The 21282-nt window shown below is 38.5% G+C and overlaps 1 protein-coding gene across 3 annotated transcripts in view; it reads left to right on the plus strand.

Annotated features, from left to right (window-relative positions):
- The window catches only part of LOC131031296 (probable glucan 1,3-beta-glucosidase A), a 57746-nt gene that overhangs the window by 21538 nt on the left and 14926 nt on the right, over positions 1 to 21282 (plus strand). Inside the window, exon 10 of one of the 3 annotated variants that reach the window (XM_057962377.2) lies at positions 21085 to 21228. The exons of the other annotated variants lie outside the window; for them this stretch is intronic. Coding sequence (XP_057818360.1) covers positions 21085 to 21122 — 38 coding nt within the window. The 3' untranslated portion in view covers positions 21123 to 21228. Of the gene's footprint in view, positions 1 to 21084; positions 21229 to 21282 lie in introns of those variants that run through there. 3 annotated transcript variants of the gene reach the window in all.

The raw sequence follows: 21282 nt of genomic DNA on the forward strand, positions 1-21282 counted from the left end.
GCATAGTTCGAAGACTCTGCAAGACTTGCCAAACTCTTGAGTCTTTGAGCTGGCCGAGCTGATTGACCAGACTCTCGCGTTGAGTTTGGCTGAGTCTTGGAGAGTACTCAGTTGAGTCTTGCTGCAAGACTCACAAATCTTAGGCTTAGACTTCTTCGTTTAGAGCTTGGACTCTTTTGGTGCTTGAACGTAAGAGACATAGTGATTGAAATTTCAAAATTTGAGAGTTTAAGGATCATATGACATGTGTATGTTTAAATTATGAGCCTTTTTTTGTTGTTTGTGCCCAGTCTCGAGTCCGAGTCAAAATTTTAGGCTGCCAAGTTGAGTGTGAGATTGATTTTTCAAAGTATAGTTGAGAGGTTTTGGGTTTGTCAACCTTTGGAGGATGTAGAGTACTTAATGAGAACCTTTCCTGGCACTTGAGGCTTGATCATATGGAGAGAAAACTAGCATTGTTGTATTTGAGAAGGAATTAGATGATACCATACATGAGTGAAACACTCTTATTTAAATATAATAGTTTGTTTCCCATCCTATTTTCTAGGATGTAATACAGTTTCTTTCTTCGACATAACCCACTCTATGCAAATCTCATGACAAGCCTAATAACTCAACTAAGCAGGCTCATTATAGGTCTAGTAAATCAAACTTATCTAACATGATTAATCTAACTATGAATTGATATAATCAAACTAAAATACCCCAAGTCTCTTGTAACTTATCCACTATGTTCTAATAAGACAAATTCCTAACACTCCCCCCTTATGACTTTATAGTCATGAGACTTGGAGAGAGTTGTTTTCACATGTGGACTAGGACATATATATAGTTCCACATATTTACAATCCATATATGAATGTCCACATGACACCTCCTTAGTGAGATATGGCCTTGTTGAACTCTTGAGTAAAGATAGGGACACGCACATCTATCCTCCTTTAAAGCTTTGAACATGAACACATGCAATTGTCCACAACAAGTGATAGTGGGGATGGCATCTATAATGTCCCCTTCTTGCACCTAGTCAGTTTGGTTTCTCGTTAGCCTATTCTTGAGGTTCTCATAGGCTAAGCGGAGTTGGTTAGCGGACTTAGTGATCTGTGGAGAGCTCAAGCTAGTGATTTTTGTGTGTTCTGACAGAGTTTCTATTTTTAGTAAATACTATAATGGGCACTTGGTCTTAGCTTCAGTTTCCTCCCAGCTTCAGAGTGAAGTATTTTCGATTTCAGGCTTTGGTGAATTTCCTAAGGTTAGAGGAATAATATTTTAGGATTTCACTTTTAAGTGTTTTTAAACAAAATAAACTTTATAACTTAAGTGATAAAGTGTAATAAAATGACCCTCAAAAAGCTACGCCTAGACTTAAGTTGTTATAAGCTTATTTTATGGCCTCAAAAGTGGACGCCAAGGTTAGAAGAAGATTAAAAGGTTTTCTTATCACAAAAGCTTGCACCCTTGTTGAGCTATCAACTCAGCAACCTCGTGAAACATGGAAACAACCCCGAAGTGTGGGACCTTGCGCAAGGGGGTTGAGTCTCCGGAGAAGGCCGACTTCCTTCTCAATCTAGGTGTAGGTGTTGAACCAACTCAACATTTCAAAACTTACTCCTAAGCCTATCCTAACAACTTGCAGAGGAAAAGGGAAGAGGGAAATGCTTAAAATGAAAGAAGGTGATGCACCAAGATAAGAGATTGTTTCTCTCCCTACCCGAAATGACACAAAGAATCAACTGAAATACCCAGGAGATGCACAAACTTCAGTTATATGAGTGACCCCAATGCATGTATGGAGGTTAGAATTCGTTGAATGTCAATAGGGGAGAAGGTTTACCACAAGTCAAACTCAGAAATAAGTTAACACAACATATATGAGAGAAAAGCCACAAAACATACAGCTATGATGAAGGTAAGGAAACATACACAACATACATAAGTTGAAGGAAGGCAAGAATGGTGATTTCAATTCATTATAAGGCCAATGGCCAAACTTACAGTTGCAAAAATGCAAGATAAATACAAGAGAAGTGAAAGAGCATAGAATAGCTCAAGCCAGCAGGGAGAGAACCCTTTACAATGAGGCTTAACAACCTTTATATAGAAAAATAGTTACAAGAGTGATCATAACCCCTGTGTGTCAGTCTGGGAGTGCAGGGAAGTGCATGCACTTGACTTCTGTACATGCAAGCAACCTAGCCATACCCTGAAAAGGCAACCCTGAGAAGGATGGATTGACTGACCTTCCAAAGTCAGAGTATGCAGACATGACATAAGTCACTACAACAAGCATGGCCCCGTACCTCTCTTGATAGAAATCTTGCCAAAAACATTAAATGCACCCCTGTGGCTCCACAAAAGGAGGTGCACAAGTCACAAAAGTTGTCGGAGCATTTAAAGCTTTGAGTGTCGATCACACCATTTGGAAGTGTTGCAAGACAGAAGGAGTTAGGGAAACTTCGGGGACCTGGGTCACCGAAGTTGGGGAAACTTCGGAGACCTGGGTCATCGAAGTTGGGAAGACTTGGGAATCTGGGAACCTCGGATTTCCGGGGTTGAGGAAGAGAATACTTAGGAACTTCGGAGACTTGGGTCACCGAAATTGGGGAGACTTGGGAACCTGGGAACCTCGGGGTTCTGGAGTTCCGAGGTTGAGGAAGAGAAGACTTAGGAACTTCGGAGACCTGGGTCACCGAAGTTGGGAAGACCTGGGAACCTCAGGGTTCTAGAGTTCCGGAGTTCCAGGGTTGAGGAAGAGAAGACTTACGAACTTCAGAGACCTGAGTCACCGAAGTTGGGGAAACTTCGGAGACCTAGGTCACTGAAGTTGGGAAGACTTGGGAACCTGGGGGGTCCGACAAGACAACACTTCATACTTCATGATTCCATTGTTTTCTCCTTGATCAACTGAGGCAGCGGTGGTCCATAGAACATATCTTTGATTGGTTCTCACTAATGGACCAAGGGTGTCATAAAATGACAATAGGTTTTTAAAAGATAATGTGAGGGAAAATAGTGTAAATTCAAATTGGTGTTGCCCTAACTTTTCCCTCCACTCTATAAATATAAGTTTTGGCTCTCATTTGAGCATTCTGAAATTGACAACTTAAGGGGATGCTGCTGGGATGAAGTCAAAAAGTTCTCTTGTTGCTGGTTGAGGTCGAAAACCCTCTTCAGTGGTGCTGGTTTCGGTGGTGAAATATCCGCCCTAGCTGGTTAGACTTTACAGATAGAGATTTTCAGTGTTTGGCTTGCAGTTTGGTGTTTTGGGTTTAAAGATAATGAATCTTTTCAAAGTATTTTGACGTGGGTTCTCATGTTTTGGTGTGCTTTGATCATTTTGAAAGTTCTGTTCGAATTTTGTGATTTTTGAATGCAATTTCTCAATGTTGGTCTTCATTTTCAGAGATACAAAATTTCATATTTTTGCTCATAATTCCTTAGTTAAATTTTATATCATTCTGGTTATTGGAGATTCGGTTCCCTAGCATCTGGGCAACTCATATCAATATGCTATTTGCCACATTTGGGGAAGAAATGATTTTTAAATACAAATCGCCCCTCTAGGCTTGGGCGCGACTTCCTACCTTGGCATGTGGAAATTTTTGGAGACTTCAATCTGCATATTTGGTGTTGGTTGTTCATCTTGTCTAATGTGTTGGGGTTTGGAGGAGAGCCTTTAGTAGCTGGAAGGTGTTTGGAGTGAGTTGGAAGAAGCTCTTATGCATTTTGGTGCCTTGGAGCACACATATGTTGCTGGTCAACCAGCTGTTCATGCCTTGAAAAATTGTCAAAAAGTATTTCCAGGTCTGGTTATAATACACTATTTTCCAGGTTATGTGTAATGTTACAATTTTTTTTGATGAAGTTGTTATTTGAGCATATTGATGTTTTGTTTCTTTCAATGCAAATTTATGTCAAGAAAGCTTTTTATGTGATAAATGCAATCTGAAACAAACAATCGGGAAACAGCAAAATACTTGGTTTCCAATCATTTGCAAACTTTTCAAAAAAAAATAAATCAGGGCTGCATGCTACAGCATTAGTATGATTTTTCACATGAAGAAGGATACACTCAGCTATTCATCTTTCGGAGTGTTGAAAAGGGATACACACAATTGTCCACAACACCTTGTGTCTAGGGACAGACACAACTAACCATAGACGATTTGTCAGATTGGGCGTTGTTGATCCTAATTACATTTTGTGAATAGAGACAAACTTGACAATTCACAAGTGTTGCGTCGGCCTACACTTGACATATATTTTGGTTTTTAGTCGAGTCTTATTGAAAACCTTCTCTCTTGTTTAGAACTATTAACTTTCATTATCATAGTCTTCAACCTTATAATCTTTTCACTCTAGTCCACTAAAACATTGAACCAATCTTTGAGCTAGTATTGAACTTAAGAGTGGGAATTATTCTCCATCCTCCTTGTCCAACCTTATGCGCAACTTGACTCATTCAGCTAGGTTGATCTTGATTGTCTTGTGAACTATAAGATGCTACATGAATCCTTCCAATGATTTTGATAGTGTTCTTTTCTAGTACTTGTCAGCTCCATGGAAATCAGATAATTCCCCTCAATCAAAAAATTGTAAGGGAGTTGAGTACCACTCAAAATGTACCCATATGTAAAAAAAATTCAATTTAAAGGTTTTCAAAGATGACTTTTAAGGTATTTTAATTTTAAAAAAGGATATCTTATAAGATATAAGAGATGAAGTAAAACCCTTTTGCCATAAGGTTCAAAACACAACTATACAGAAAGTGGCAAATTTTTGTTAGACTCTGATTTTCTAGAAAAATATATATTATTAATACTACTTTTGTGGTCTACTATACAAGAAAAATATAATTCTACAATAGAATAGTTGGTTCTAAAGAACTTGTTTTTTGAAAGTGGGTCAAGTTCACAATTAAATGATTGTTTGTACATGACTTAGTTAGAGAGATGTGTTTTAGGACTTGCTCTCACATGGAGATTGGTTTATGTTGGTTGTAGAGGTTAAGGAGCTTGTAAATAGGTTAGATGTCAACTTGGGCTGATCTAGGGAATTATGGGGAAGATATAGGATTGTTGTGTAGGCATCAAAACTAGGTGGTTAATGTATCGTTTGTTAGGAAATTTTGGAATCCATAGTGGATGACTAGTGTGATGAATATCCGTCTTGCTTATAGATAAGAATTGTAGGCATTGTATAGTAATGCTTCTAGGGGATGTTTGGAGATGTTTGACACAAATTGGCAAGGTTTCGATGGAAGATTTGATATGATGAAAGAGATATCAAATTAGGCAATTTTATAGAGAAGCAATTAACTTGGGCAAACAAACAATGAAAAAGAAAATTAAATTTTACAAGATCCTTGAGAATGATATTAGACACATCATCGAAATTTTTTGTGGGCAAATTCCTTATGGGTTGGAAGCTATGACATAATTTAGGTTTTCAACATGAATGGAAGAAGAATCAAATCAGATAAAGATGATGAAAACTATTTTGAAGATCGACAAAAGACCTAGAGGCTAGAATTGAAATTCAAAATTACGTGCAAAACTTAAACCCTAAGGAAGTGATCGATTGGATAAATTATATAGAGGAATACTTTGAATATGAAGAAATAGAAGATCTGGAAGGAGTGATTTTTGCTAAAACTAAGTTGAAAGGTCATGCTATGTTATGATGAAAAGAAGTCCAGTTGGATAGGAATAGGAGAGGAAAGGAGAAAATCACAAAATGGGATAGGATGGTGACAAAATTGAAAAATCAATTCATACTCGCTGACTATGAGCTTGAATTGCTGAAGAGGCTAAAAAACCTGAGACAAAAGGAGAAATCTGTGAAAGAGTACACTGAAGAATTCTACAAAGTGATCATTAGGGCTGGACATAGTGAAGCAAGTAAAGAGAAGGTTGTGCGGTACATCGATGGACTGAGAACAAATATTCAAGAAGAATTGAGTTTGGTGAGGATAACAATAGTTGAAGAAGCATACTAGTTTGCACTGAAGGTGGAAGAAAAGCTGAATAAGAAGTTTGAGCAGAGACAAAGAGGTGGAAGAGGAAGATTCCAGAGAGGCAGAAAGCAATTTGAAGAAGGGAGATCTTATGTGGAGTAGAACAAGGAAGATAAGCCCTATCGTAGTGAAAGGAAAGATGACAATTCATACCGCAGAGGAAGGGACGACATAGATTCCTACCGTAGTGACAGAGGAGACTATAATTCCTTCCGCAATGATGGATATTGGAGAGATGGAAGCAGATCTGAGAAAAGACTATTCAGAGGAACCTGTTTCAAGTGTGGAGGTGAAGGACATCGAGCATTTGAGTGTTATCAAGGGAGTATTGGTAAGAGAATTGAGAACAACGCAAGAGCAGCGTATGTGGAGGAAGAGCCTATTGGATCGCTTGGTTAAATTGGAAAACTGGAGAAGGGGGAGTCATTAGTGATGAGGAGAGATTTGTTGCAAGAAGAAACAATTGCAGATTCGCCCCAAAGGAGGATTTTGTTCAGAACAAGATGCAAATTTGGAGGGAAATGTTGCAAAGTTATTGTTGATAGTGGTAGCACAAACAATTTAGTTTCAGAGGAGATGGTGCCAAGCTTAATTTGAAGAGGTTGAAACATCCAAGACCCTACAAGATAGCATGGATTCAGGATGAACATAAGATACTGGTAAGTGAGCAATGTTTGGTGAAATTTCATATAGGATCATATCATGATGAAGTATTGTGTGATATTATGCCAATAGATGTATGTCATATATTGTTGGGAAGACCATGGCAATATGATAAGAAGGCAATTCATGATGTAAGAAGGAATACCTACACCGTGGCATCAAATGGCAAGAGGCATATATTGGTACTTTTGGAAGGAGAGGAGAAGAGCAAAGTGTGTGGTAACACCAAAATTTGTTTGGTAGATGGCCAAAAGTTCCTAGAGGGCTTGAGGCATGAAAACATGTATTTTGCATTGATTCCAAAGAAATGCGGCAATCCAGAAGCAGAGAATCCTACCACAAAGAAGGAAGAACCATTGCAAAGAGAAGTAGCAGAGTTGTTGGCAGAGTATTAAGACATTGTTGTGCGTTCTACACACACACCCCGTCTTGGACAGGGGACCCCCGTAGTTTGATCTGCCCGATGGAGGGAGTAGGGAGAGCTTTGAATGGAGCTCGTTTTTACTTTGTCAAATCCGAAATAACCTTGTCGCCTTGCAAGTTCGACGTTTTTTGAAGCAAGAATTCAAAGTTTGGAGAGTTAGTTAAATTCGTGCCAAGAGGCCTTATTGCCCGAAAATTCAAAACTCACAAAACCGGCCAAAACATTGTTTCAGGCCGAAAAGAGGGAACAAGAGGTAAAACGCGCGATATACTCTTTTATGTCGAAAATAGTTAAATCCGCAAAGGGGCTAAGTATTTAAGATCATTCAAACTCGCAAACACTCCTCCCATGCCGAAGAGGTAAGAAGGAGATTTAAGTTGCAAAATTGGCCTTTAAGCCCAAAACGCAAAAACATTAAAGTCCAAGATCAGCCTAATAGCTAGGAATATCAGTCAAAAGTAAAAATTCGGTCTAGAGGGTCGAAATGCAAGTCGTGAAAGTCTGAAGTCGGCTTAAGAGCCCAAAATGCGAGACAAAGAGCTCTCAAAACACTCTCATTGGCCGAAAATCACAAGGAAGACAATCGTGCGAAGCACCCAATAGGCCGAATAAACTTAAGCCTCTCAAAGTCGGCTTTCAGGCCGAAAAGGAAGAAAACACTAAAATAAAATCGCACACTCTGGCCCTTCAGGCCGAAAACCATCTTCTAAGCCGAAAACCAAGTCTAAAAATCGCGTGATATCATTATTTGGCCCAAAACTTAAGACTTTCCAATGCTCGCGAAATGTCCCTATAAGTCGAAAAGTTAGGAAAGTTTCAAAATCGTAAATTCGGCCTTTAATCCGAAAACAGATAGAAAATGAGAAAAGGTCGTCATTTCCAAAACCACATAAAGGCCGAAAATGAGGTAGTCTAAAACCATGTAAAGGTCCGAAGTTTGAAAACTTGGGCAAATATCGACCAAAGGAGGCCCGAAATCTCACATTTTGGTCTAATGACTTGAAATCGCGAAAAAGGCATTCAAGCATAAATTCAAAATAGCCCTCTATAAGCCGAAAAGTTAAAGCTTTCAAATCTCGTAGAAATGACCCAAAGGCCGAAATTCGAAACTGAAGGCTCACAAAACCGGCTAATGAGCCGGAAATCAAAAAGATTTATTCAAGTTAGAATCGTACATTTTAGCTAATGGGCCGAAAACTCCAAGAAGGGTCTTTATAGCCTAAAAGAATGAAGGAAAATAAAAGTCGCACAAATACTTCATTTAGGCCGAGAACCCCTAAGTCTCCCATTCTAGTTAAAATGCCCGAATTTCATAATAGGGCAAAGGCGTTTAAAAGCAAAGTTTGGTGTTTTTTGGTTTTTTGAGAGAAAATATCCAAGTCTAATGAAGTCACACTTTCTGTTTCTGTTGAGAGACCCGAATTCGACCAAGTGAGAGCTCGCACATTATAGCTTCAAAGGTTGAAAAACTTGGGAAGGAGAAAAGGTTACAACAACGCCTAAGTCGTGCAATTCTACTAAATTGGCCAAATTTTTCAATGCGTGACAAAGGAGAGACGTTTAAAAGATACATCTCACAAAGAGCTTCTCAAGCCCAAACTCCACAGAGACGTAGCCCGACATCGCATAAAATTTAACATTTGTCAAATTAATTTAATTAATTTTTCAAATTGATTGATTAAAAGTGAAATTGGTTGCTTGCAGGATCATGATCGACGACGTCGAGAGAAGCTAAGGCGTCAATGTGGAACGTCAAGGAGCCTTGATCGCGAGCAAAGCCGGGAAGCGAAGATACAACACAATATCAAAGCCAGGTGCTGGAAGCTGGAGAAGAAGATGCAGGAGCGCGAGATCGGAACCAGACATTGGGAAGCGTGCCGCTGAACCACAAGTTGAAGTCTACCACCGAGACCAAAGACAAAGAACACAGAATGCAGCAAGTATGTATTCTCAAGAAATGCACAGCTGGATTTAATTCCAGAAATTCAGTTTTAAAAATTGAAATTGTTTTAATGTAAAACTACTTGTGGGCCCCACTCAAGATATTTTGAAACAAAGGGGAACAGGTTAGTTGTGGTCAGCTATTTCCAACTACCGGATAGACCCAAATTGAATCCAGACATTGATAGGTAGTTGAGATAGTGGTTGAGAAGATAAGTAAGAATTAAGTGGGTATGGGTAGCCTTATTTTGTGGGATAAATCAGGACCCTTGGATGCAGTCCATCCTGGCCTCCGATTCAAATTATAAATCTAGAAAAGGTAGAGGCCTTTCTTTTGTAAAGAGTTAGATTGTTAGATACTTAGACTCTTAGATTGTTAGATTTTTAGGTAGTTAGACTGTTAGATTTCAGTTTTCAGATTAGTAGTAGTATAGAATTGCTGCAGAAATTGTTGTAATGGCAACTGAAGCAAATATATGAACATTGAAATATGGTGTTTGTTGTCTTTGTTTTCTTTTGTTTGCATGGTTTCCTTCAGCTAATTAATTTTAGAGTTCAATGATTTTAATGACAAAATGTGGGGGGTATTTGATGCATTTCTGGTTCATACCATTGGTGGCCTGCTGATTGTAGACCACCGTGCATGGTTAGTCTGAACCTTACTATGCTTAATTCAACTGGAGGTGTTCGTCTTAGGCTGCGTCATAATTGGGTGCCTAAATGAGTGTCTCTGGTCTGAAAATCCTCCATCCCTTGGAGATTGCACTGTTCTTGTCTAGTTGTAAGGGTGTCTCTGGCGAAACAATAATCTGTTTATGGAAATCTGTCTACCTGCTACAATTGTCATTCTTATTGTTGTCCTTAGGATCTCTAAACCCTTCTCTTTTGCTTTTATTTCCTAGTTCGAGAATCAGATGCTGACTAGTTTGTTGTAAAACGTAAGACCCCTTGCGCTCTCAGCAAAACACATCGACCGTTGAGTTATCCCGCAGTCAAGAACTGACAATTGGAACCTTGAGGTTGTCCCCTTTGATCGATTATAAACAACATTAGGGCTTCCTTATACAAGAGAGGATAGGATACTCGGCGAGATCATAATCTGCGTTGGCCGGATAGAGTTGCAGTGGTGCGACTTTAGATGCGTCAACAAACATCATATTGGAGAATATACCAGATGGACTACCATTGGTCCGATTTATCAGTCATCATATGGATCTCATGCCTAGAGCAAGTTTACCAAATAAAGTGGCACATAGAATGACACCAACCAAAAATGCAGAGCTGAACGAACAAATATAGGAGTTGTTGAGAAAGGGGTTGATCAAAGAAAGTTTGAGCCCATGAGCGGTACTTGCTTTACTTGCACCAAAGAAAGATGGAGAGTGGAGAATGTGTGAGAAATCAACAAGATCATAATGAAGTATAGGTTCCCATTGCCAAGGATGGATGACATTGTAAATTGTTTAAGTGGAGCAAAGTATTTCACAAAGATTGACCTAAGAGCGGATACCATCAGATAAGAATCAAAGAAGGAGATGAATGGAAAATTGCATTTAAGACAAATGAGGGATTGTATGAATGGTTGGTAATGCCTTTTGGATTGACTAATGTATTGAGCACTTTCATGAGATTGATGAACGAGGTATTGAACCAATTCTTGGAAGGGTTGAAGATGGATCCAAAGAAGGTTAGAGAAATTGTTTGCTGGCCTACACCTGTAAATGTTGGGGAGGTAAGATCTCTTCATGGATTGGCCACTTTCTACAGGAAGTTTATCATAAATTTTAGTGGTATCGGTACCACTTATGACTGTGACAATGAGAGGAGATAAGAAAGACTTCAGGTGGACATTTGGAGCACAAAGGAGTTTTGAACTGTTGAAGCAAAATGTGAGAAAATGACTAGTGTTGGCATTGTCGGATTTCAACGAGGTATTTCAAGTTGATTGTGATGCTAGTGGAAATGCAATAGGAGCAGTGTTGAGTCAAGAAGGGAGACCAGTAGCTTATTTTAATGATAAATTGAATGATGTCAAGAAGAAATATTCAGTCTATGATTAGGAATTCTATGCCATAATCCAAGTCGTGAAGAAGTGGAGACATTACTTGTTGCTTAAGGAATTTGTGCTATACACTGACCATCAAGCCTTACAGTACTTGAACAGCCAGAGCAAGTTGAATCAGAGACATATGAGATGGGTTGAATTCTTACAAAGTTACAAATTTGTGTTGAAGCATAGGAGTGGTAAGTCGAATAAAGTTGTAGATGCATTGAGTCGGAGGAGGAATACGTTGACAAAGATGCGAGTGGAATTATTGGGTTTTGAGGAACTTAAGCACTTGTATGAAGCTGATCTTGATTTTGCGGAGACTTGGAAAGAATTTAAGAAACTGATAGTAACAGATAGAAGCTATTGGTTGGATTATTCAAGAAGCTATGTTGTTCAAAGGAAATCACTTATGTATTCGACGGAGTTCAATGAGAGAATTTGATCAAGAAAAGCATAGCAGAGGATTAGCAGGACATTTTGGTGTTGACAAGACAATTGCTTTACTAAGGGAACACTACTTTAGGTTGTAGATATATAAGGATGCCAAGAAGTATGTATAAAGTTGTAGTCATTGTCAAGTTGCAAAGGGAAGTTGTCAGAGCACCGAATTATACAAACCTTTGACAATACTAGGAAGACCATGGGAAGACATCAGCATGGATTTCATATTAGGGTTACCAAGGACACAAAGAGGACATGATTCAATATTGGTAGTAGTGGACAAATTTTCTAAAATGGTACATTTCATTCCTTGTAAGAAGACTAATGATGCAGTACATGTTGCGAACCTATTTTTCAAGGAGGTTGTCAGATTGCATGGATTACCAAAGAGCATAATTTTAGATTGGGATACAAAGTTCATTGGATATTTTTTGGAGAACCTTGTGGAAGAAGATGAAGACATACCTAAAATTCAATTCAACGTATCACTTGCGGATTGATGGACAGATAAAAGTAGTAAACAAAAGTTTGGGTAACTTGTTAAGGTGTTTAGTAGGAGACAAAGCAGGAAATTGGGATATAGTTCTACCGCAAGCAAAGTTTGCATACAATAATTCAGTTAACCAGAGCATAGGGAAGATATCATTTGAGATTGTGACCGGATTACACCCTAGAGGAGTTGCAGAGGTTAGAGACATCAATATGGAGAGTAAGCGAAGTGCAGAAGCAAAAGAATTTTTAGGATACATGGAGACAATGCACATGGAAACATTTGGAGGATATGAACAATCAGTATAGGGAGCATGCAGATAAGAAGCGAAGACATAAGGAATTTTCTGTTAGGGATGAAGTCATGATATACCTCAGAATGGAAAGATTTCCAATAGGCACATATAACAAGCTGAAGATGAGGAAGTATGGACCATGTAAACTCCTCAGGAAGTTCGATTTAGGAAATGCATATGAAGTAGAGATACCAGAGACACTTGGTATATCACATATTTTCAATATTGCAGGCATCTATTAGTACCATGAAGTTTGTTTAGAGGATCAGTTGCCACATCAACTGTCAGAGCAGATTGAGCAGATACTGGATACCAGAGTTGGGAGGAGCACTAGGAACAAGTAGTATTAGGAGTATCTGGTGAAGTGGAAACAAAGACCAACAAAAGACTCAACATGGATCTCTCTGGCTGAGGTGGACCATCTTGGTTTTCCTCTAGCCCTCACAAAGTGAGAGGTTCACTCTCTCCGACCTTGGGTGTTTAATGCAGGAGCATCCTTGGTCGTAAAGCAATTTTGCATCAACCAAAAACATTTCTTTTCTTGCATTTCAGTTTGTAATTGTCTTAGCATTCTCCTCTACATTCCACCACAGTATCTCCTCACACCTTGCGGATCTAGATTTACATTCAACACGACATCATCTACATCATAGCTAGAAATCTTGTGATTAGCATTCATCATCAGGAAGTTATCTCTCTCTGAAGTTACAACCAAATTCACTGTCAGAGTATTCAGAGCCTAATTGGGACATCCCAAGTTTGTAGACCATTTCTTGAACGCGTGGATCTAATTGGAACATCATTAAAGACATTTGCGGTCCTAGAGCAACCTTTCTTGTGATCTGCAACACGTTATCTTCTTCCATGCAGCATCATCTTTTGCTTATGGCTGACCTATACATTTCATCCTACTTCAAGTTTTGAGACCCTTGAGGCTGACGCGGACCACCGCCTAAGCTGGAGAATCATATTTAAGATCATTTGGGATCAATTAGAAGTTGTAGTAGTGAATGAATAGACAAATCTTTATAATTAGACTAGGATCTTGCCAGTCCACCAATCCTTGAATTATGATCAGGCCAGTGAGACTATTGTAATATCCTGTAATGCCTTGCGGCAGGCTTGTGAGCCCTAGACAGTCTGCATCTGAAGGCATGTGATATAATGTGATGTTGTAGGTGGTGAAATCAATAAAACTTCATGTTTTCTAAGCATTTTCTTGTGTTATTCTGCTGTGTTGAACTCTTTGCTGCATGGTTGGACAGTCCTTTTTGGGCCCTCCATCCGTCGCTGCAACAGGTGCTTGGCTGGGTGAGAATCCACCATACCACCCTTAGGAATAGTGGAAGAAAGGGAGCTAACTTTCTTCTTCTCTTTGGGCTGAACCAGTGTAGGGTTGACAATCCTAGGGATGAATTAAGGGTGAGACTTTTTGCTTGCTTATATATATAGATATAGTATATGAGGCCCTAGTGTATGGGCAGTTGGAATTGCCCAAAATCACATTTAGAAGAGAATACTCCAAGGAACAAACAAAAATAAGGGGAAGCTGATTTTACTTTTATGCCTTAGGTTGTTCAGCATAGGCAAATAGTATGATTAGTTGTTTGACAATATGAAATTTTGACATTGTTTGCTACTTTGTAAATCGGTGATAATAAGATTCTATGTGCGTAAGAAATCACAAATTCTTAGCAATACCAAACATACATTTGTTTGGCACTTTGAATACGACAAACAACATAATCTTCTTAATATATCTGTTTTTCTTATAGATTTGTGTTTAAATAGCTTTTTAATGTTTCATGTTCTAAATATGAAATTTGTAAATTGGTTTTAGTTTCGTAAGTGGGAGTTTCCTTGTCATTTTAGTTGAAATACATATTTGACAATTTGAATGTCTGGTCTTATTTTGCTTTCTAATGTTTTTCAATCTTATTAGTATCAGTGTGTTGAAACTTGAGACTACTTGAGGATTCACAGATAAAATATCAGTAAGTCATGGAAAGTCTGTAGCCATGATTCACAGAGTTTGACAACAAAGATTTAGATTCGGTCAAGTCTTATAACCAAGACTGTGAGTCTCAACAGACTTGCAATTCCTGACAGTCAGACTTGGCAGAATTTGCCAAAAGAAACTTGGAAGGAATTCAAGCCTAAGAAACAAAAACTATTTTTTTTTTAATGTGTATTTTTAGATTGACAAGTTCTGCCTAAGATTTTTCAGAGTTCGAGTCAAACACTCAAAATACAAGTTGCTGAGATTTTGTCAAGTGCAAGTGTCAACACTATGTTATATATAAACATAATCTTATTGCTTGATGCATCTCCTTGTATGTGCTAAGGACCCGAACGTATTACATTATCATACATTGCAACCTTGCATTCTGAGTCACCCTTAGTATTGCATTTTCTCTGTATGACAAATCCTTGAAGCAGAAGCCTATACAATATAATAATCTAACAAACATGGTTAGAATTTTTTATATCTCTCATTGGCATATGAAATGTTAATTGTAATGTCCCCTTCTCGGCAGTGATTAGTTTAGTGGTCCATTAGCCTATTCCGGAGACCCGTAGGCTATTTGGAAAGGAGAATTAGGGTTTCCAACTTTTGTGGAGTTCTGCTCGAGCTTTTTAGGGTTTATCAGGAGGGAATTCTTCAGTTCTGTCTATGGTTTCCTTTTGGGTTTTTCATGAGCTCCAGGGTAGCATAACATGTGTTGGATTCTTTGGTGAAGTGAGAACTTACTATTTTTAGTAAGTTAGAGTTTGGCTATTTGGATGATGTTGTCTTACTGAGCTTTCCAAGCTCTTCCTTTGGGTGCGAAGATCATGATTTTCGGAGAAGTATTTCATGACTTGCTATTTTTAGACAGTGGCAGTATTGAGCGTTTCTATTTTTAGCAGTCTCGAACAGGGACCTGATTCAACGCAGTTCTGTGGTCTTCGTCACACAACTTCATCCTTGATTTTGATGTTAATCAGTACCGGAGTTATAAGTTATTGAATTAAATATGATTTCCTTATCCTAAGGTTTAATATTTAATTATTTTATTACTGATTAATTGTGTTTTGGGTGACTTATGGAAAAGGATAAATATATGCTACTAATATTATTATTTCCCTTAGTCAGGTGGCATTGAGAGTGATTAAACATGTCAGGTTTATATTGTTTTAATATTGCAAGTTGTCCACCTAGCAAAAGTTCGAACTTTGCCTAGGGAGTTGGGAATAAGTGGATGCCATTTTGAGGGGACATGTTTAATTAAATTTAAATGTGTTGGGCGCCTTGGAGGACATGTAATTTGGGCGTATTTGTGTGCATTTGCATTTGAATTTGGTGGAGCAAGATAAATAAGAGCCTTGGCTCTCATTTTGGGTATCTCATGAAATTGCATTGTTATGTTGCCGGTTTGGCGATTGAAAATCTGAGCTTCGAAGTGTGGCTTCCTAGCTAAGTCTTAGTTTCGTACTTGGAAGATAGTACCTAGATGTGTTCCTGTAATTCCACTACTGTCCATGAGTGTTCTGCAAATTTTGGAGAGTTTTGTGTGGATTTTGGAGTGTTTCCTTGTTGCTGGTCGCGGAGTTGCTGAAACCATATTTTGCTCATACCTCTTGACCAAGTGATTGCATCGTTCTGGGTATCGGCTATTTGGAAGCATATTGGGAAGACAATCATTCTCCTATCTTGGCGTGGATTTTGGTGGTCATCACAATTTTTGGTTTCAAATCGAAGTTTGCTGCTGTAGCACCATTTTCAGACTTACCTTGGGATGTGTGCAACACATTCGGGGCTTCCAAGTTGCGAGTTTGAGGTATTGGATTGGTTGCTTGTGTTATATTAGTCATTTGCATTTTATTTGGTGTGATTCCGGTTAGTTTTGAGAAAGTTATGAGTGTTTTGGTGTTTCCGATAGTGGCTGGATAGTGTGTTTTCTAGTTTGCAAAATTAGAACAGCAGTCGCGTTCAAGTGTGGTGTGATTTTGATAGTGGATTGTTTGAGATCAGCATTAAGCTTCTTATCTTATCTCATATCTCTATTTTGTAAGATTGTTTTAGTAGTATTGATCAATCATTCTTGCTGCTCTTATTTGTAATTCTCACCGCATCAGTTTATGTACTCAGTCCTCCCATTGAATAAGTGGTTGAGTGATAAGTTTTATGCAATTGTCCTCCCGCTGAAATATGCGGTAGAGTGATAGAAGAATGTTTGGGTGGAGCATGACTCTGATAGTAATCAACAGGTTGATAGTCCGTTGTATGATACAGATGCTGATTGGACATTTTTTAATTCACTTTTCAAGTTTGATGTGGGAATTCCTTTTGACTTCAGTGATGAGGGTGGATCACATTGCAGAGTTTGGGATCTAGATGTAATTTACAACCATGAGATATTGTTTCGAAATTGGAGCATTGAACAAATGCATACTCTTGGGCATCTTCTCTAGAAAAGAATGGATCAGATTTTCAGATTTGGGCTTGCTGATTGGTTGCAAATTAACCACTTCACTTTATGGTTTTCTCTCATTCAGGGGAGTTGGTGCAATTTCTTTGGTCATGCAAGTAATGACTTTCAATTGGACATTGCTTGGAGGTGTTTTCCAGCCTTGGACATGAGCAGATGTGTTGTTTTGGACGACGATTTCCTGTGTTGCAGTAACTGTTCATCTTCTTGGATGCTGATTTTCTTAAAATCAGATCTCAAGTCAATCATTTCAGACTTGGTGGGTTGTTGGTGTACTCTTTTTCAGACTTCACAGTCTCTTGGCAGAACGGTTTATGGTCTCAGATGAGAGGTATGGCGAGTTGGGGCTATCAGTATCTGTGTATGGGAAGTGTTCAAGCTTTAACTAGTGGTTATTCTTGTTCCCTCTCTTCTACTTATGATTGGGACAACGAACCTTTGCTCTCTATGGTTCATCATTTTGAGGTGCTTGAAGTAGGAACTATAAGATATTTCAGAAGTCTCCATGGTTGTATTAGAATAATTCAATTGAGGCCTAGTAGATTCATGTGGAGCTATGGGGATGAGATTGTTGAGCTCTTGCAAATGATTGCTTTCATCTTTGCAAGGAGATTTGGAGAAGCCGTATTTATAGTCATGGCTCCGCTTGACACCTTGGGGAGATATGTTGTGGGGTTTGATTGTTACTTGTGTAGACTTTATTTCCTATTGCCCAGGCTTGTGATAGATAGTGGCATTGTTGATATTGATTACTCAGAGATTTATGGGCATGAGATGCTGCATGATAGTGATGTCAGTCCTTCAAGATTTTTCAATCTCAGCAGCATGGATGGTAACATTTTGGAGTTACAAGGGAGGTTAGTGCAGTTTTGGCGTGATGTTTTCACTGATGTCATCAGAGTAGCGCAACATCAACATGGTGGGTTCTTCTTGAGACGGGCATGGGACCTTGGGATCATACTTGCTTTGGTGCGGATCAATTTAAAATTTTCGGGATTTGTGATGGCATTGCTTGAGGACAAGCAATTTTGGGAAGGGCGGATTGTAATGTCCCCTTCTCTGCAGTGATTAGTTCAGTGGTCCATTGGCCTATTCCGGAGACCCGTAGGCTATTTGGAAAGGAGAATTAGGGTTTCCAACTTTTGTGGAGTTCTGCTCGAGGTTTCTAGGGTTTATCAGGAGGGAATTCTTCAGTTCCGTCTATGGTTTCCTTGTGGGTTTTTCATGAGCTCCAGGGTAGCATAACATGCATTGGATTCTTTGGTGAAGTGAGAAATTTCTATTTTTAGTAAGTTAGGGTTTGGCTGTTTGGATGATGTTGTCTTACTGATCTTTCCAAGCTCTTCCTCTAGGTGCGAAGATCATGATTTTCGGAGAAGTATTTCATGACTTACTATTTTTAGACAGTGGCAGTATTGAGCGTTTCTATTTTTAGCAGTCTCGGACAGGGACTTGGTTCAGTGCAGTTCTGTGGTCTTCGTCGCACAGCTTCATCCTTGATTTTGATGTTAATCAGTACCAAAGTTATAAGTTATTGAATTAAATATTATTTCCTTATCCTAAGGTTTAATATTTAATTATTTTATTACTGATTAATTGTGTTTTGGGTGACTTGGGGAAAAGGATAAATATATGCTACTAATATTATTATTTCCCTTAGTCAGGTGGCATTGAGAGTGATCAAACATGTCAGGTTTATATTGTTTTAATATTGCAAGTTGTTCACCTAGCAAAAGTTCAAACTTTGCCTAGGGAGTTGGGAATAAGTGGACGCCATTTTGAGGGGACATGTTTAATTAAATTCAAATGTGTTGGGCGCCTTGGAGGACATGTAATTGGGCGTATTTGTGTGCATTTGCATTTGAATTTGGTGGAGCAAGAAGCTATAAATAAAAGCCTTGGGCTCTCATTTTGGGTATCTCATGAAATTTCATTGTTATGTTGCCGGTTTGGCGATTGAAAATTTGAGCTTCGAAGTGTGGCTTCCTAGCTAAGTTTTAGTTTCATACTTGGAAGATAGTACCTAGCTGTGTTCTTGTAATTCTAGTGCTGTCCGTGAGTGTTTTGCAAATTGTGGAGAGTTTTGTGTGGATTTTGGAGTGTTTCCTTGTTGCTAGTCGCAGAGTTTCTGAAACCATATTTTGCTCATACCTCTTGACCAAGTGATTGCATCGTTCTGGGTATCGGCTCTTTGGAAGCGTATTGGGAAGACAATCATTTTCCTATCTTGGCGTGGCTTTTGGTGGTCATCACAATTTTTGGTTGCGAATCGAAGTTTGCTGCTGTAGTGCCATTTTCAGACTTACCTTGGGATGTGTGCAACACATTTGGGGCTTCCAAGTTGCGAGTTTGAGGTATTGGATTGGTTGCCTATGTTATATTAGTCATTTGCATTTTATTTGGTGTGATTCCGGTTAGTTTTGAGAAAGTTATGAGTGTTTTGGTGTTTTCGGTAGTGGCTAGATAGTGTGTTTTCTAGCTTGCAGAATTAGAACAGCAGTAGCGTTCAAGTGGTGTGATTTTGATAGTGGATTGTTTTAGATCAGCATTAAGCTTTTTATCTTATCTCATATCTCTATTTTGTAAGATTGTTTTAGTAGTACTGATCAATCATTCTTGCTGTTCTTATTTGTAATTCCCACTGCATAAGTGGAAGAGGCTGGCTTAGCCACCTTCTTGCTTTGTAATTCAGTTTATGTACTCAGTCCTCCCACTGAATAAGTGGTCGAGTGATAGGTTTTATGCAATTGTCGTCCCGCTGAAATATGCGGTAGAGTGATAGCTTAATGTAATGTCCTCCCGCTGAAATACACGGTAGAGTGATTGAGTTTCAGTTTCTTGTTTTTTCCCTTGGCTGGTTTACCGCCAAGAGTTCAGTTTCTATCCTGCTGGATAAGCAGAAGGGGCTGACTTGCCACCCGTGCATTGTAATTTCAGCTTGATTTATGGTGCTAACGATCCTCGGAACACCGTATGCTCTCACCCTCCCAAATTGGGCTCTTGGTGAACAAAAGGTGGAAGGGTTCCCTTTCAGCAGATTGGATTATTTTTCTAACCTTAACGGGTTATGGTGTTTGCTTGTAACTCTTATTGCTAAAAATAATTTTTTTTTAAAGAGGAATATTACATTAATGCACTTCTGGCTGCTGCTTCTAGTATGTCCTTGTATAATATGAATTCTGTCATATTGATATCGAAAGAGGTAACAATGGGGCGGTAGTTGGTCTTGGATTCATGTGCTCTAGGATTCAATCTTGGTGTAAACTATTTGTTTTGGTTGATTTCTAGATCACGAGGCTTACAGATGAAACTCTAATCCAAGTTTATTGGGATGATTGAGTTAAAAGCTCTGTTACAAAGAAATCCTCAGACAAGATATGTACCAGTAACCGGAGACCAGCTGATTCTGGTGATTTGGGGTTAAATCTAATTGCATGTAGAATCAGCCCAACTCTGCAGACAGTATAAGTCCATTGGTCTTACCCCTGTGTACAGACTAATCCTGGTTGTAGTTTCCATTCTTATGAATGAAAGAACTTTCCTTCAATTCTTTGTATCTTTTAACACTACTACCTGTCATGAGTCCATGGAAGTTGTCTGGTTATGATGATGAATCTCCAAACTAGTATTTAAGCAGCACTGGAGATATTATATATTCCGATTGTTATGATAAGAGTTTACTTGATTGCAACACCTAGATGCAATGAGTCTCAAGTGGACCATTCATGCTAATGAGAGATGGGTTGCTGTGAACCGCTACTTATGAAATATGTTTCAATGAATTAGATTCAGGAACTATGCGGTTGAATCATGATAAAAGGACTAAATGATAAGAATTTCTTGTCATTAAAGGCTATTGAAACTTATTATGTAATTTTGATATTTCTGATTTGACGTTCTACAATTTGTGCCCCCCTAGTAGGGAACTGTTTTCCATTTTCTTTGTACTATGGGAGAGCTATTTCCAGATTAGTTAATGGGCTGCTTTTACCTGGCAAATTTGCTTATATGTGGGTTATCATTTAGTTAAATGGTGTATATATAGAATACAGTGACTATAGTCTTGAGGGGAAGAGAATCACTAGAATTATACAGTAAACTTGTGAATTTACTAAAAAGCATTGCTGTCCAGCAGTCAAAAGATTCTCAATTTTTTTCACGGATAGGCATCATATGAAGGATATTAGAGATCTTCCAAACATGTTTTGGCATTCTTATTGTTGATTAAATCTATAAATTGTGATTCTGACTCAAAATGTCTTGTCTTGTCTTCTTTCATTGTTTGTTTTCAGAGCTGTTCTTTAGTCCATTTGCTACCTTATTTCTATGACTCGACATCCAGGAAGAATCGTTGGTTTTATATGCTTGGCAATTTCCAAATTCGCAGTGCATTTATAAATTTTTTTAAGGCATAGACAGTTTCAAGACAGAAAAGCCAGCCTCAACTTAAACTATGAACATTTATACATTAAGCAAGGTCTCTAATTATG

The sequence above is a fragment of the Cryptomeria japonica genome, chromosome 8 (assembly GCF_030272615.1).
Source record: "Cryptomeria japonica chromosome 8, Sugi_1.0, whole genome shotgun sequence".
NCBI classification, from domain to species: domain Eukaryota; kingdom Viridiplantae; phylum Streptophyta; class Pinopsida; order Cupressales; family Cupressaceae; genus Cryptomeria; species Cryptomeria japonica.